This window comes from Fringilla coelebs (genome assembly GCF_963513975.1).
Source record: "Fringilla coelebs genome assembly, chromosome: 27".
Taxonomy (NCBI): Eukaryota; Metazoa; Chordata; class Aves; order Passeriformes; family Fringillidae; genus Fringilla; species Fringilla coelebs.
Window position 1 is genome coordinate 2002068 of NC_140053.1, and position 16960 is coordinate 2019027.

General features: G+C 40.1%; 1 protein-coding gene across 1 annotated transcript in view; it reads right to left on the reverse strand.

Moving 5' to 3' along the window:
* The window catches only part of TANC2 (tetratricopeptide repeat, ankyrin repeat and coiled-coil containing 2), a 125897-nt gene extending 110153 nt beyond the window's left edge, over positions 1-15744 (reverse strand). The window contains exons 1-2 of the mRNA XM_084222419.1: positions 15696-15744; positions 9690-9789 (exon numbers count right to left, since the gene is read on the reverse strand). Coding sequence (XP_084078545.1) covers positions 9690-9756 — 67 coding nt within the window. The 5' untranslated portion in view covers positions 9757-9789; positions 15696-15744. The remainder of the gene's footprint in view (positions 1-9689; positions 9790-15695) is intronic.
* Between the last annotated feature and the right edge of the window lie 1216 nt (positions 15745-16960).

Below are 16960 nucleotides of genomic sequence, written 5' to 3' on the forward strand. Positions count from 1 at the left end.
TCCTCAGTGTCCAGCATCTGTCTGCCTGGGATGCTGGACACAGGTCAGAAACCCGACAAGGCTTTGGAGATCCTGATTCTGAGCCAAGAACAGAGTAAACAGCCATGGCTATTAACTCTTTCTCTCAGTTACAAGGAGATGAGGGGATCTCAAAGATCATGATTAGTCACAGGATCCACAGAGTAGCCTCTCCTGCTATAGCCAGGCATGAGAAACACTCCTGCCTCCTCTTCTGCCCCCGTCCCCATTCCACCAGTTCTCCATTAAAATCCATGACACAACAAATCTTCCCCAACACACACAACTGGATTCTCTGAACTGACTCCTTTGACAGGGACAGAAAATCTCAAGGTTTCAACATTCCTTAACATATCCCTTGCACAAAGCACCACAATTAGTATGAAGGGGCTGCAAACAGGAGCCAGATCTGCACCAGCACATCTGATGTCAGTAAATCCCACAGCACCTCTGTCAGCACCTCCTGCCAGGCATTCTCGTTAAAGGCAAACATAACAAGTTTCATACAAAATCAAGTGCTAGCAGCCCAATATTTCTGGTTTCCTGTTTAATTAAAATGCCTTTAAAACCCACACTGTGACTGAACGTCTCTCAAGATCTCTGATCTGACAAAGCAATTTTTAAGGCAGAAGAATCCAAGGGTGGGTGAGGCTGCTCCACGCATGCTGGGGAATCTGCGGCAGGAACCGACTGCATTGGATGTGCTGCTGCTCTCACAGCAACCAGCAGAGCACACTCCACTCTAAGAGCTGATAAATCAATAGTTTAAATCCATATCATATCAAAATTGTATCTGCAAAAGGTGGAAGACTCACACAAAGCCAGTCAAGCTGTTAGGGACGGATCCGATTCCAGCCCAGCCCAGCATCCCTGCAGAAGCATCCCCGCACGCACTGCACGGCGTCTGGAGATGTGGCTCCCAGCTGCCATTGTGCTCCCAAAACAAAGACACAGAGGGGGAAAAAACCTTGAAATAAATAAATCAGACAGCTGCAGGGGCTGGAGCCCACCAGGAGGATCCTGGAGCTGCCAGCAGTGCTGCTGCAGGAGCCAGAGCAGAGTCTGACCCTGGAACCCGCCGCAGCGATGCCGGCGGAGGAGAGGGAGCTGCAAATCTTCTGCTCAGCATTCCCGATGGATTCCAGCCTGGTAAGAAATGACACGTGCCACATGATCTGCCTGCTGCTCTCCCAGGGTGAGATGTGCCTGGAAAGGGGCAAAGTGTTTCCCAGCCAGAGCAGGAGAGAAGAGGGAGCGCAGTCTGGTACTGAAAACAATTATTTTAATCAGAAGTCCTTCCTGATCATTTAGTTTGTGAGTATTTTTCAGCCTCAGAAAACAATATGCACCCCTATTCCAAATTCTTATTATGCTATGATTAATTCTATTATAAATTCTATTATATATTCTATTAATTCTATTAATTCTATTATTATTGTTGTTGTTGTTACTATAAAATAGCAACGTGGCTTAAGAGGCTTTGTCAATTCATAAACACACTGAAGTCCATCTATTTATCATCCAAGTTCCTCTGTCTTTGAGGAAAGTCATTTGGGCAGAGCAGGAATTACAGATTTGTTTGGTTTATCAAGGGAGCGCTAACACGGATCGAGGGAAGCATCACCCAGCAAATGTGATGCTAAAATGCCTCAACACCTTCCAAAAGTTGGCTGTTTTTTTTTTTTTTCTCCACCTGCTCCTGCTACATTTTTATGGCAAAAACTTCCTCTTTTTAGGAACAGAGCATGGACACTTGCTGGGATGGTGCATGACAACACAGGAACTTCCTAACAGATTCCCAGAGCAGCTGTGGCTGCCCCTGGATCCTTGGAGCACCCTGGGATAGTGGAAGCTGTCCCTGGATGGGCTTTAAGGTCCCTTCCCAACCCAAATCACTCTGCAATTCATTGATAAATGGACTTCAAACTGTCAAGGTCTGTTGTGGGATATCCTGCATTAACTCCCCACGTTGCTTATTAGTCATGAAAATCCAAAGGAGAAAAAAAAAAGTCAACAAACCAACAGTAAAACCAACCCAGTGGTCAGAGGCCAAAAGACTTCTTAGAGGAGCCACAAATTAATAAAAAAAAATTCTTTGCCTCTGCAAGTACATTTGTGTTTATTTTTACTGCTGCAGTACTTGGAAGCCTGAACTGAAATTAAGGTCCTACTGTGTTGGCAGCTTGTACAAAAAACACAGCAAGAAAACACCCTTGTCATATTAAATTTATTAACTGAAGTCCTATTCCTACAAGAGACATTGCCAGCATTCCTGCCCAGGAATTTCAGACACAAGTACAAATGAAGTTTTTCTCCAGCATGTATAGGAAATCAGAAATCACATCTGCCAACATCTGAGTTATTCTGAGCAGAATGAATCCTAAGTAAGTTCAGATATCAGTGACACAGATCTGTACCTTCATCATCTCAGGAGCTGTTATTTGTCATTGGAAAAAAGCAGGTACTTCTAATCTGGGGTACAATTCATCTCACCTATTTCATGCAGAAAAAGCAGCATCCTTCTTTCTATTAACATCAAGTGACTCTTTTATCCACACACACCTATACTGAATATGGAAATCAAACACAACTCCTCTTTTTTTTTTTAATGTGGGAAGATGACTTCATGACAAAAATATATGGAGTAAAAAACTGTGTTGCTAATAATATTTGGAAATTATACAGTGTATTTCATTCATTAATTTTAAAGCCACCATAAAGATGTGTAAGTCAAAAGCAGATTATATTTAGTATATAATTAAATTGTGTCACTTGAAATCATAACAAAAAAAAATCCAAATATAACTTAAAAGCCTCTTTTTTAATCTGTATGTTGGAATAATGAGATAATCCATGATCTTTATTTCCAGTTCAGTTCAACAGATTAGTTTTGTCTACCAGCAAATCAGTAACAGAGTCCCAGAGGAGAAGTGATGGCTGATCACCATTCTGAACTTTTCAAACATATTTAGATGACAAAAAGTATGTTTTACCAAGGTCTGGACAACTTATTAAAGCTTCTAATAAAATGTCCATAACTTGCTTCAATTCTGAGGGGTTTTTGTACACTTAGAGAATATGGGTCGGCTTCTATACTGATCTCATCCTCAAAAAGAAAATTATATAAAAGGAAACATAAATCCTCCCACTTCAGAAAGAACTTGCAGCAAAAATTTCCACAATTCCTTCAAATAGGTCAGATATAGATGGAAGCTCTAGCAAAAATTATCCATGAGTTATCTAAAAATATATCTGATACTAAAAAAAATAGTCCTCACAGACATGCTGAGGGGAAAAGTTTGTGCAAGCACTAGAAGAGGCTGAAGAGGAGAAACTCCTGAAAAGGTGCAGCTTAAAAGTCAATCCCCACCCCAAAAAAAGATGATTTTTCCATTAAAAGTATTAGTAAGTTATAGGGATTTACTCTTCCTTAAGGAAAAGAAGAAAAAGGAAGGGCAACTGCAACTCCAAAAAGAGAATTTAATGATGGAATTGCAGAGTCATCCCTCACACCTGGCACAGGTAATTCCTGCAGCCAAGAAATGCTTTATGGATCCAAGTGGAATGTGTGCCTTGGAAAAGCTTCACATGTACAGGGCTGATCTTAAAAATCCCTCAAAAATAAAAACATTAGTCATACCTGGAATAAAATCCTAAAATGGATCAAGAAGGATTCAACATCTGTCAATATAATAAACAACTGCAAGAATCTGCACTAACACCTCCCAGGGACAAGCAACACTGAATATAAATAATATTTATCTTTAGGAGCTGGGGGAAAAATTGATATGGAAAACTCTCATATCTTGGACAAGAAAATTTTATGTATTCAACAATTTTATGTATTCAACACACTGAGGTATAATGGCAAAATCAACATGCAGGTGTTGAGTATTTCTAAAACAATTTATTTCTTTAGAACCATTTAACACTTGTAAGTTTCTAGAATTGTGAGAAACATTACTTTTAGGTTGCTTGTATAAAATCCAAAAATCCATTTGAATAGACCAGATTACAGATTTTGTTTAAATCCTGTTTGAGCGAAGGAATTCAAGTTTGATCCTGAGGCTAGACCTCTTCCAGCAGAAAACCCAAAGTTATAAGACATCTCAGTGATTTCTTACTGATTTTCCAGATGAAAATGCTGAATTCACTGAAAAACACATTATTTTCTTAAAAGATTTGATTGGATTTTTAAACTTTTACAGATATACAAATCCTTAAGGTTTCCTCAGACATCCTGGAAAGTACATTCCACTTTCCAACAGTTTGAACAAATCCCTCAAACTGATATTATTTCCTTTTGAAGGTAGTGTGTATACTCTCTTTGAACTGTATATGAGAATACATTTTTTATGTTGAATAAGAGAAGACAAGGTCATCTGATGTGAGAAGATGCAACTTCATCTCCTTTGTACATCAGCACAGGAATTTCAGTGGGATTTGATGGAAAACTCCTGCTCCCTCTACTGGCTCCAATATTTCATCACAAATCTGTCAGTAAATGGGAGTAAAGCCACAAAATCCCACATGTATCCAAATATCATGTGAAAATATTTGTGAATCAGAAGGAAATAAATACATATTATATTAATGCAGGCTGCTAAAATTCCCTTTATGATAGTGATGCAGGAGAGAAGCAGAAGCTTCATTGTCCAAACATCTTGTATTTGTCTGGGAAAAGAGTTTGGTACATGAACATGACATATTTTGATCAAATAAATCAGAATATTAGGAACCAAACAGCATGCCTGTGTACATACACATCTTCCTGATACATTGCCTTCTTCAGAAGGAAAACTCTGAATTACATAAATGCAAAACAAACTTTCAGGAAAGGTCAGTTCATGCTTAAACAAACTCAAGGAAAAACTTGACTGTGGTCAGAGGATTTATCAACATATTCAAGCCTTGTTTAAAAATGGTTTTATGACAAACCAGCCATCTTTGTGGAACAACAAGATCTGAATTATTATTTAGGTGGAATACCTTGAAAATGTGGATTCAGTATTCAGGAGCACAATACATGATGGGTCTTTTCATACCTCATTTCTAACACTTCATTAAATTCAGTTACCTGACATCTGTAGGACCCACTAACTGCATCTCATCACTCAGCAATTTCTTTCAGAAATGAAACTGAAAAAGCATTTGTGACCCTCAAACTCTTCTGGGGTAAAAGTTATCCTCAGACAGACTTCCACAAGAGATCAGATAGATGAGAAACTGCACAGAGATCTGGCCAGGCAGAAATGAGACCTTTGCAGAAATGCCTTTTATCTTCAAAAGGCAGGAATGGAAGGAGAAGAGAATTTAACAGGGGCCCTTTCAGTCCCAGAATTAAAATCTAAAGTGGCAGGTTCCAAAAACCCCTATAAATACATTGGAAGGGAGAAGTAATTGGGTCTTTTGCAAACCAGCAAAGAAGAAGAGGCTTTTTTAAAACCCTGTGCCAAAAATATTCTGAATGGCAGGCAGGCTCCTGGCTGGGAAGCTCCAGATAAAAATTGTACATTTTATAGTCAAGAACAAGCAAGATGTAATTCCTGACTAACTCAGAAGAGAAAAGCAGACCCTTTAGGCCAAGGATGACATGTCTCAGATTTTAGAGTACTTGCCTTGCCTTGATTTATTTTTTTTGGTTTTTTTTTTCTCTGTGTGGGTGGGGTTGTTTGTTTTTCAGTTTAGTTTTGTTGTTGTTATTGTTGTTTTCTTGTTGTTTCTTTGTTTTGTTTCATTGTTCTTGTCCTTTTGTTGTTTTTTTGGTTTGTTTCCCCCCCTGTTTTTTTCTTTTGTTTAATGTAACATTTATCTTGGCCTCTGTCAGAAAGAAACAGCACAAATTCTTGGGCTTACTCCTCACAAAGTGAAGGGAAATACAAAACCAAACCAAATGTGCAGTTTTGCAGCTGAATTTTACCAGGTTCTAAAGGAAATCCAAACTCTTACAGCAACATTAACTGAATGTGATCAGGTAAGAGGGAAATAGTCCATCAGCTTGGAAAAGAACAAGGAAAACTGTAACAGGTGGAATGAATCTCTTACATGGATTTCTTTCCCTAACAGCATACTGGAATGAACACAAGTGGATTGATTTGATGTGCAGTGCTTCAATCCACACCCAGAGCAAGGAATGATTGATACAAGCAAGAAAAATGCAAATAAATGAGGCAGGTCCTTAATAAAAACAAATGAAAACAACAGAGAATTTCATAGTCTCAGAACAGAACTGAATTAGGGGGGAAGAAGCCACAACCATCTCTTACAAGCAGCAGGTTTGTCTTTCTGCAGATTAATACACTGCTAGGGCTCTGGCCACAACAATGCTGCTGGATCTTCATCCAGAAGGAACAACCCAGGAGAAAACCACATTTTTTTATAGTTTTATACTTTAAAACAAACACATCTTACATAATATAGCTCTGGATATAAATAAATGAGAACGTTTGTATGTCTGCATACCTCTAAGTTAATTTACACTGGGAAAACAAAGGTAATCTGCAACTAGACTGAGATCAGATTTCAGCACCACAGATGCTTTCTGGCAGCTTTGTGGAATATCCATTTCTATCAGAAAAAAAACAACCTAATCAAAATACTGTTGAAGGCATTACTGGAAACCATGCTGAGCTCTCTTGAGTCAGGGGGGAATTTTTCTCAAGACAAGACATGAAGTATGTGCACACACATGTGCACTGAGCACAAACTGTGAAACTCCAGCACTGAAGCTCTGAAAAAACACCCAGAATTAATCACAGGAGATTCCACAGGCTGATGCTGCAGTAGAAATTAATTGATTTTAATTAGCACTACTGTATGTAACTGTCTATTCAGATTCATGCAGTTGTACTCTTCTTTTATAAACATTTTGTGTCTTTCTGAATCACAACACCATCAAGCAGCAAAGGGAAAAATCCACCCTGGCTGAGGTAAAATAAATGTTAATCACAGTTCTCAGAGAAGTTGCTTAGCAGTTTCTAAAGGAGGAAAATTAAGAAGGCTACTGCTGTCATTACCAGTGTTCTTTTCATCACCAAGAATTATCAAAACCACATCACATCTAGGAATCATTAGCTTGACTCCACTGCTCCTGTTTGTCAAGTGCTACTGCAAATGAAAGACATTGCAAAGCACAGGAATTTCAAAGCCAGTCTGCTCCTTTGGATTCCCCAAGAAAAGAACACAATACCTTTAACCCTGCTTCAAAGCTTTATTCCCACCCTGGAATGCAAAATGACTGGAGAGTAGGAAATGAAGACACAGGACAATTTCACAGAGACAGCTGGGTGGGCTGTCACCAACCCACAAGACTCAGACTCAGTCCATGGCACACCTGAAACCTCCAACAGATGATTTTCCTAATGTGGAGTTTAGGATTTTGTTCACAGTTCTCAGAGATGGGGCAAATCAGAGCACCAAAACCATCAGGGAAGTTTAATTTCCAGCTTCTAATTAGCATTCTAAATCATCTTAATGATAAACAGAATTTTAAAATTTCAATAAACATAATCTTTTTAGAGCTCTTGAATGAGAAAAAATCCAAAACCAGCAGTGTCCCACCTGTGTCCCTATAGGAACTGCCAAGACAAAACCACCAGTGAAGACAACACTGCTGGAGGGACCTGAAGGACAGCACTGAATACCAAATTTGTAATTTGCCAGAACTGCAAAGCAAATAAACACAGCAAGTTTCAGGCTTACAGTACTGCATGCAACACAGAAAATGTACACTGAAGATTTACTGATTGTTTTCCTTACTGTGTTGAAAAAAAAGGTTTAAATATATTTATCTTTAAAAAACCATCATGCAATGGATTCATCTGATGTCATGTAAGAGTTTAGAAGATTAACAACTATCTGAAAAATTATTATGCAGTGCAGGGATGTTTGCCACTTAGTCACAAACAATATAAACAAACCTGATCATCTCATTTTCCTATTCCCTCTCTTGCTCTGAAGAATGCCAAACAGAACTTCTCAATAAAGCAACTTATTTCAAGGGCAGAATTGCAGTAAATTTAACATACACTCCAGTCACTAGGCATTAGAGAAAAACTCATCAATTCAATTCTGACATATTATTTTTCAATATAAGAATGAGAAAACCCATCTCCTCTTCTGCTTTGCCCAAAAGCAGACTGTCGAATCTCAGTACTTCAGAACTGAAATTTTTCATTCACAAAATAAGAAACACATATTTGCAGAGCTTGGCATATACAAAATCCTTAATATTGCTTCTGGGAGGTAAGCCAAAAGGAATACCAGGGCCTGTGAGCAGCACATCTGACAAAGAGAGGGCTTTGTACAGAAATCACAAGTTAAGGTGATTTGTCTCTGTACAGTTTTCCAAAGGTATCATCAAAGGACTTGTACTTTCAAACAGCAAACGTGACACAAATCACAAGAGGATGGAGCCATCTGCTCACATGTCTTCCATCTGAATTTTCATGCAGGAAACTCCCTCACATCAACCACTCCTGCTACAAGAGACTGAGGAGCTCCTATGGGAAGGAAATCTTCTCCACAAAGCAATGAACAGCCAACACCCCAGGCCTGAATTCTTCTGGTGCCTTTGCAAAACAGACTTTTACCTGCTTTGAGAGCCACACCACCTCCAACACCAGGACAAGCATCTTCAGGACCAACCAACACCCACAACTGGCAGCAGACTGGAAAAAGGCACCACTGGTGTCCAAGATATCAGTGCTGCCCCACAGCAAAGCCCCACAACTCTTCTACCCCAAGTATGACAGGGCTGGGAAGAATGGCCAAATTCTGGCAGAACAACTTCCTTAAAGCAAAGGAAAACAGCTCATTTTTTCCACTGCCTTTACCAGCATTGTGTCTCCTCATCCTCACCTCTGGTTTCTCAAGAACATAAATATCCACATGAACACAGATGCACGAGCACAAATAAACAGTGTATCCCAAAATATTTAAAATGTGCTGCCAGATGGCTTTAACATTCAAAATGAAAGATCTAATTAAAAGCTCTTCTCCTGCCAACACTCCATTTTTGGAAAAAAACTACAAAAGTTAAATAAAAATGTTTTTAAAAGCCTATCAATATTTTGTGATTTTGTTTTACAATTACAATCTCCCCCAATCTCTGTCATGGATGAAAGAGGCCAAGTCACATGAACCAACACTAACTGTAAACTCCTTTCCTGAGATGGTGGAAAAAACAAAATTGACATAAATGATGACTAAATTTGGGCAATTTCTCCTCCAATTTCAACCATTCCCATTCCTCTCTTTCCCTCCTGTTTAAAAATAAAAGCTTAAAAGAAATTGCTGCTGCTCTCACAAGTTTTGGTTGTAATTAAGCAGGTTTCACTGCCACAAAATGAAAAAAAATTTCTTACTTTCCACAAATGAACCGTAAACCTTGATGCTTGTTTACTACAAGATTATGTAGAACTCTAACTTGGTTTTCCCTGCATCTTATCACCCCAACAAAACCAGATGATGGTTTAAAAATAAATATACAAATACAGTTTCAAATTAAAAGGACAGCACAATATTAAAACGAAGTATAACGACGGTTGGAGTCTACAAGATCATCAGTGTTCATTAAGAAGAAGAAAGTCCTGCTAAGACCAAAGCAAAGATAAAAGGGATGGCTTTGGAAGTGCCAGGACTGCCCGTGCACGAGGAGGTGACTGACTTACCGCTGGACCTGTTTTTGCGGTTTGACTTCCCTCCCGTCAGAAGCATCTTGAGACTGTTCCGAAACATGGCGATCCTGCTCCGCTCGGTTTCCCGCGAACGCTGCGGAAAACAAAACGACAGACACACAAAATCAACACTCCCAGCTGGAGCACTGCAAGGCACCATGGAGAAGAGGTCAAGAAGAGCTAAAACCAAGGTGTGCAGCCATGATGGTTTATGAAAAATCCTTTCTTTAGGATTTTTCCTCCTGAGAAGCTGAGAGGCATCAAAAACAAAATGTGAATTATGATTATCTGCTGCTGTGGGATGCAACAGGTGGAGCTGGGATTGGGCTCATGTGGTTGTTTCTAATTAATGACCAATCCAGCTGTCCAGACTTTCTCAGTCAGTCTGAACCTTTGTTATTCATTCTTTTCCTATTCTTAGCCAGCCTTCTGATAAAATCCTTTCTTCTATTCTTTTAGTATACTTTTTAACATAATATATATCATAAAATAATAAATCAAGCCTTCTGAAACATGAAGTCAACATTCTCATCTCTTCCCTCATCTTCAGACCCCCATGAACACCTTCACAAAGGTAAAATGATGAAAAATTGGAACTGAAAAATTAAAACACACAACTACATTTTTACAGAATGCAGGGTCACTATTAAAGAAGAGCTAAAAGCAAGGTAAAACGATGAAAAAGTATTTTGCCAATAAAATTCCTAACAACAACATCCACATAAAGCCTCCCATTCTGTTTGCTTTCAGTCACCTAGGCTTTATTTCCAGCACAACACAATTCCAGTGCTGCTGGAAGAGCCATAACCAATTTTGCCAACTAATTTATCACCACACACAAGTGGGAAAGACACAGCATTTAGCAAATTGTCTCCATTTCCCATCACTATTAAAGCAAAACCCATCAGAAGGAGCTGCTGCCCTTCCTGTTGCCCAGAAAATCAATCCTGCTGACACCAACCACAACTCCAGATGCTCTGCAGCTCCTTGGCTGCTTGACTGTCAAATTCTCTTGTGAGCTGAATAAATTGTCATGAGGAGACAAGTCACTCAAACCCAGAGTAACTGATGCAAAAAAATCAAACAGAAACTTTATCCCTGTATTTTCCTTGCTGTATATGTCTGGGGAGTGAAAAAAAAAAAAAAAACCAGGTTGTTTGAGTATTGCTGAAGATAAAAGAATGTCTGGGATCACCAGGCACACTGACAGCCTGAGCTGGGGAACAGCCACTTATTAAAGCATGTAAAGCATGAAAACACCTACAACAAAAGCAGTTCAAACATGACCAAAAGAATTGTGAAGAGTCTTTGATCAGTACATACAATAAACCACAATTTTCTTTCTATTGTACACATGATATTCCATAGTTACAAGATAACACATCTTGTAAAAATAAATAATGATTTTTTTTTCCCTGTAACAATATTTGGTTCCTCTTGGAGGATGCTCAGTAAATGCCACCTCGCATTTCTTCCCATTTGTCTGATACTTTCAAGTCTAATAATACAATAATGCTCAGTTCAAAGAGCTTTAGATGTATATTTAAAGCCACTGAAAGTGCTTTTAACATGGTGCACTCACTCACTGAGAGACACCAGCATTCCAGGGCAGCAGCTCAGAGTACATCCATCCCAAGCCCCAGTGAGCAAACAGGGATGGCAGCAGCAACAAGCTCCCATTCCCAGTCCCACAAACAGATTTGGGAGTGTGTGCCTGCATGGATGAGTATTAAACATGGAATCAGGATTTCCTTTGCATTTATGAATCACTTGAGCATCCCTGGCACCCTTCTGCCACCAAAACACAAGGAGCTGATGTTCAGGCTCGTTCCCAAGGCTCCTACACGAGGCTTAGGTCCCTTTCAGAGCATCCCACTGTTACATGACTATGCCCAAAAAATTCCATCTGGGTACACAGAGAATTGTTTAGGGACTTTCCCCACACTGGCTGCACTGCAGGGAGAACTGAGCAGAGCTCACCAGTGCTGAGCTACAACTGAATTCAACCAAATTCTGTCAAAGAAACCAGCCAGCCTGGGGCTGGGCCATGCCAAAGGCAAGCCTGACAGTTTGCTAATAATTCTATTTACCTGCATCTTGCACATGGCAAACAGGGCCAGGAGGTGCAGTGCTGCTACTGGGGCTGAATTAAGGCTCTGCAGAGGGCACAGAGCCTCCAGGAATTTGCTCCTAAGAACCCCAGAGTGGAGAGAGAACTGATATCCTGCATAAAGACCCTGGGATAACAGCCCAGGGACATCCCAAGGACTAATTCCATCTCTCAGGGGACTGCTGGACCACAGGAACTCTGCCCATGCCAGGGGGTTGGAACTAGTTGGTCTTTAAGGTTCCTTCAACCCAAAGCACTCAGTGATTCTGTGGCTCTGCTTTTCCTGACTGGCTCCTCAACACTGATTTATTCCAAGTGTAAGCACTCATTAGACTCACATCCTGATCAGTTAAGGTGTTCACAACACAGAGGAGCAGGTGATGAAAATCAGCTGCTGGTTTTCATTTTCATGCACAACTGGGTCCCTTTGTGGCTTTGAGCAAACATGGTCACAGCTCTTCCTCTGTTCAGCCAACACCACTAAGCCAGAAGTAATATTTAAGAATAAGCACTCTAAATTAAAAATCCTGTTGGTTGTGTTAGTTCATGGAATTAGAAGCATTAAACAGCAAACAGAATTACAGTATTAGGAAGAGCTGGATCATCCTAACCTGTGAACTCCTTAATGCCCCTGACAGCCCAGGTTAATGCCTTTCTCCAGGATCAGCAGCAGCAAAAGCTGCAGGAATGTGATGGGGAACCTTCACACCTCCACTAACACAGGATGCCTCTGGCAACAATTTGGGCAAGCAAGAGCTACTACATTTGATTTGTCCTTTATCTTGTCATTTGTAAGTTTACCAAACAAAATGAAGGCATTTTGTATGAGCACAAGTCTCCAAACAGTATCAGCAGATGAATAAAAATGATATAATCTCTACGCAGCATTTTTAGAAAAATACAGCTCAAGAATCTCCTGGTTTGTGTCCAGACACTCTGACACATGTTGTCTGATCTTCTAACAAATCTAAATTTCAATGAAATACACAAACAAGAACAACTTTAGGAGCATGAGAAGGCAGCAGTACAAATATGATGAGGAAAAAGCCAAAAAGTGGAGGGGGCAGAGGCAGACTGAGCCCTGCAAGCTGCAAACTTACACCAAATGCTGAGCTTGAACAAGTCAGAGACATCTCATTAAATCCTTCAGGATGACTAAGGCCTATTTGTTTTCTTAATCTTAAAACAGAGTTTGTAGACAGGCTGCAAAAACCACCTCATGTTTCCAGTGGCTACACATTATTACAGCCCACAGAAGTAACTTTTGCTTCTTTTTATAGAGATATTGTCTGTCAGACACAGAATTACAAAATCAAAGCAAAATTTTTTTTTTGCCTATATACCACCAGTAGAACAACCAGATCCCTGTATTCTCCTCCTCTCTGATTGCCCCACTAAAAATAAAATTTTATTTCATATAAAGCTGATTAGCAAAGCTAAGCTCTTGTTCAAAAGAGTGTTTGATGTCCAGTGAGTCGTACAAACATTGCTGGCAAATTTTGTGCATGTCAGCATGAGAAGCTATTAAATGTATATCTTAAGATTAGAATTCTGTGTTTTTTTCCAATAAGACCAATTTCTTGACAAGTGGCAGGAGCTCCATGAACTCCATGATGATCAAATCCATTAAACTCTGCCTCACAACAGGGTGGGAATAATTGGTTACAACACTGAAGTCTAAGGAAATATATATTTATAAGCTTGGTCCATGCACATTTAAACACACAGGAGCAGAATTTAGAGATTAAGTTTAGAGATTAAATATTTCCAGGAACTTTAGGAATGAAAACAGCACTGTTGTGACCTAGCAAGCCTGCCAAGAACTTCTAGGATTATTTGGAAATACCAAAACAGCAAAGGTATTAAATGCACTAAACCCTACCAATTAGAAGTTTTTAAGCAATTAAGAGTTTATTAAACAGGGTTCTCTAATAGGCTTTAGAACAAAATTAATTGTTTGATGTTATGTTTCCTCACAAAAGCCTGAACACCAAAAACTATCTCGGGGGGCCTGACATGAAGGCCACTCTTAAACAAAATATTTGGGGATCTCTGGGCAGGATCTTTCCTACAGACCCATCCCATAATCCCAGAGCCCCTGCACATGTGCTCCTTCTGATATGACCCCACTGTCTTTGCTTCTCCGACTATCTTTGACAGAAACACATAAAAATATAAAAAACCCACCTAAGAGCATTCCCACTGGAAAAACGTGTGCAGGAGGTCAATGGAATGCTTCACAAGGAAGCAGGAGGTTGGCCTCAATCCCTGATTTTATTTTATCAAAAGAAGCAGCTGTTAATGCTCCAGTTAAAAAGCAATTCTGAGAGCATAACAAAGGAACATTCCCAGCTTTGTGAAGTTCCCAACAACAGCCCTAAGGTGAACGCGGCCGTACAAATTTCTTGATGAGTCTGTGGTGATTATGTTCACTCAAAGTCTGTGGCATTTCTGTTCAGAGGTAATTTTTATACAGTTACAGCCTGGGAGGAAGGAGACAAGCAGTGTGTTATTATGGAAACCCACACAATTTAGCAGAGGAACAGCTCATTTTGGTGCTGTGCTCGGAACACAGCACTTCCAGAGGCTGCAGCTGTTTGTACCTGGAGCTGCAGCAGCAGAAGATGCAAAGCTCAATCCCTCAGCACACACCTGCTCTGGGCAGGCTCCAGCTTCCCCTTCTCTGCTAACATGAAATTGTTTTTCTTTTTGTCTGGAATACAGTCATACCTCAAGTAAGGACAAAGGAGAACAAAAGCAAGGCTGCTCTCAAAGAAAGACTGCACTGACAGACAGCTCATGACTCACTCTGAACCCAGAGCAACTCACTGCTCTCAAACAATAACAGTCCTGATGAAATAACCCTGCCAGCCACAGAATACCAGCTAAGAGACTTTGTAACCATAACTTTTTGGTCAACATTTGAATTTGCTTTTCTGGGAAAAAGATTTCTCCACCAATGCTTAAGTGTTGACATTTAACAACGAGATCAGAAACACAGCAGAAAAGAATGCAATCACCTCACCAGGAGAAAGCCAAAAGTCAGTTCTCACCTCAACATGAAAATGGGATGACCTTGAAATTCAGGAAATTTAATTTTGAACCAGGCTTTGTCATTTTGCATAACCTGGTTTCTAATTCTAGATTAATGATACAGATTGAATTCCCAAGAGACACTTCACAACATCATAATTATCCAGCCTTGGAGAAAAATGACAACCAAACAAAAGCTAGAAATGCCATCACCTCACTTTCATCAATTCACCTGTGGTGCTTTTAGTGTCTTTTGTGTTGCTCTTAACAGTAAAAATGATTGCTTTGCTTTTAAATATTACTAGTAGCTGCCCAAATCAACAACCAAGTGAATAATATCTAAGCTTGAAATAAAATGTGGCACAGTTCTGCACAAGCTGAGTCTTGCTAAACTGCCTTGAAAGAAATCTTAGGGCACTTCCTACAACTGGAATCATAAAATGGCCAAAGCTGGAATGGACCTTAAAGTTCACTCAGTCCCATGGCAGGGATGGCATGGCAGAGACACTTTCTATTGTCCCAGGGTGTCCCAGGGTGCCCCAGCCTGGCCTTGGGCACTGCCAGGGATCCAGGAGCAGCCCCAGCTGCTCTGGGCACCTGTGCCAGGGCCTCACTTCCCTCACAGGGAACAATTTCACAATCTAATCAAACCTAATATGTGAAAGCTCCTACATCTTTTTCTCTAATACAATCAGGTTAAGAATTGCTAAAACTGTTATAAAAAAACAGTGCCCTTGTTCAGCTTTCAGGTGCTCACACACTAACAAAGAAACAACAGAAGACAACTGCAACTCTAAACAATTAAATTATGCCTGCAAAAGAACACATGAGATTGTAGGAAGAAAAAATTTTCCTACCTTGATATCTTTAGACAAGTTAAATCTTTAGCAAGAAGTGTCCTCCTCCATTCACTGCAAGTCCTGAAAGACAAAAACACAACAGAATTTAGTGGCATCTTCTCAGCACCCTCTGTGCCCCATCCTGTCCAGACTCACACATAGAGATGCAATAATCCCATCCCAGAAATAACCCCACAACCTTTCCAGAGGATTACTGTGTAAGCATCAGGCAGACCCCACTCTTCCTCCTTACACTTACAAAGTGAATGCTCCTGCTTTTAACCTGCTGTTAATCCATACTAACTTTGGTCACTGCCTCTTCCTTCTCAAATGGGAAAAGAGCAGATACACTGCCCTTTGACTCACATCACATAGTACATGGTTTAACAAGTATATTTCCCTTCATCCTACCAAGTCCTCCTGCTAAAAGCCTACAACCTCCCCACTGTGGTTTTTTTTTTTAACTCAATCCTTAAATAAACATAATTCCCAAGAGGGATCCAGCACTAAATCGAGGGTTCAGTACTTGGCCCCTTGCTCTGTCATCATGTACTTAGAACATGAAGTTCATCAACAAAAAGCCACAAGAAATAGATCTTGCCACTTACTGAAAAAGATGACAGCAGCTATTTTATTCCCAGCCTGTGTTTTATTTGTGCTGAGGTTATTGTATTACAGCCTTCACCAATCTATTGTTTTAGAAATCTCATTTGAGAACCAGCAAGAAGAAGGAAATAGAGACACATTTCATTTGTCATGCAACAAACAAACAAACAGAATCCAAGGAAATTGAGGCCATCTTGTATTTGCAAGTTTAAAGCAAAGTAGAGTAAGTGTTCAGCTGCATCAGTCAGGTTTTTTGTTCTCCTGCAAGAGGATCCTGAGAAGTCATTGACAGCTTTCCTTAGGATTCATGGTGCTCCCAGAACTGTAACAGTGACTTCTCCTCTGGTCTCAGATTAACAGTTTTGTATGTCAAACTAAGACATTCTATAAATTAATCTAAACCCCTATTTTATTTCCCAGGGCTGCCAATTACCTCCCATCTTTCAATTTTTCATTTCTTTGGGAAAACAAACAAGGAGCTAGTAACCAGCAGAGCCCTTCCATGGGAGCAGGGAGGTTTCCTTCATCAAGCAAGGAAACACCTCCAAAGGCAGAGCTCATCCTGCAGCAGAGGGGATCCCTGTGATGGGAGGAATGTTCCACAGCCCCTGCAGAGACCCCAGCTCACACTCAGAGCCCACCAGCTGCATTCTGCTGCTCTGCCAGAGGATGCTCCT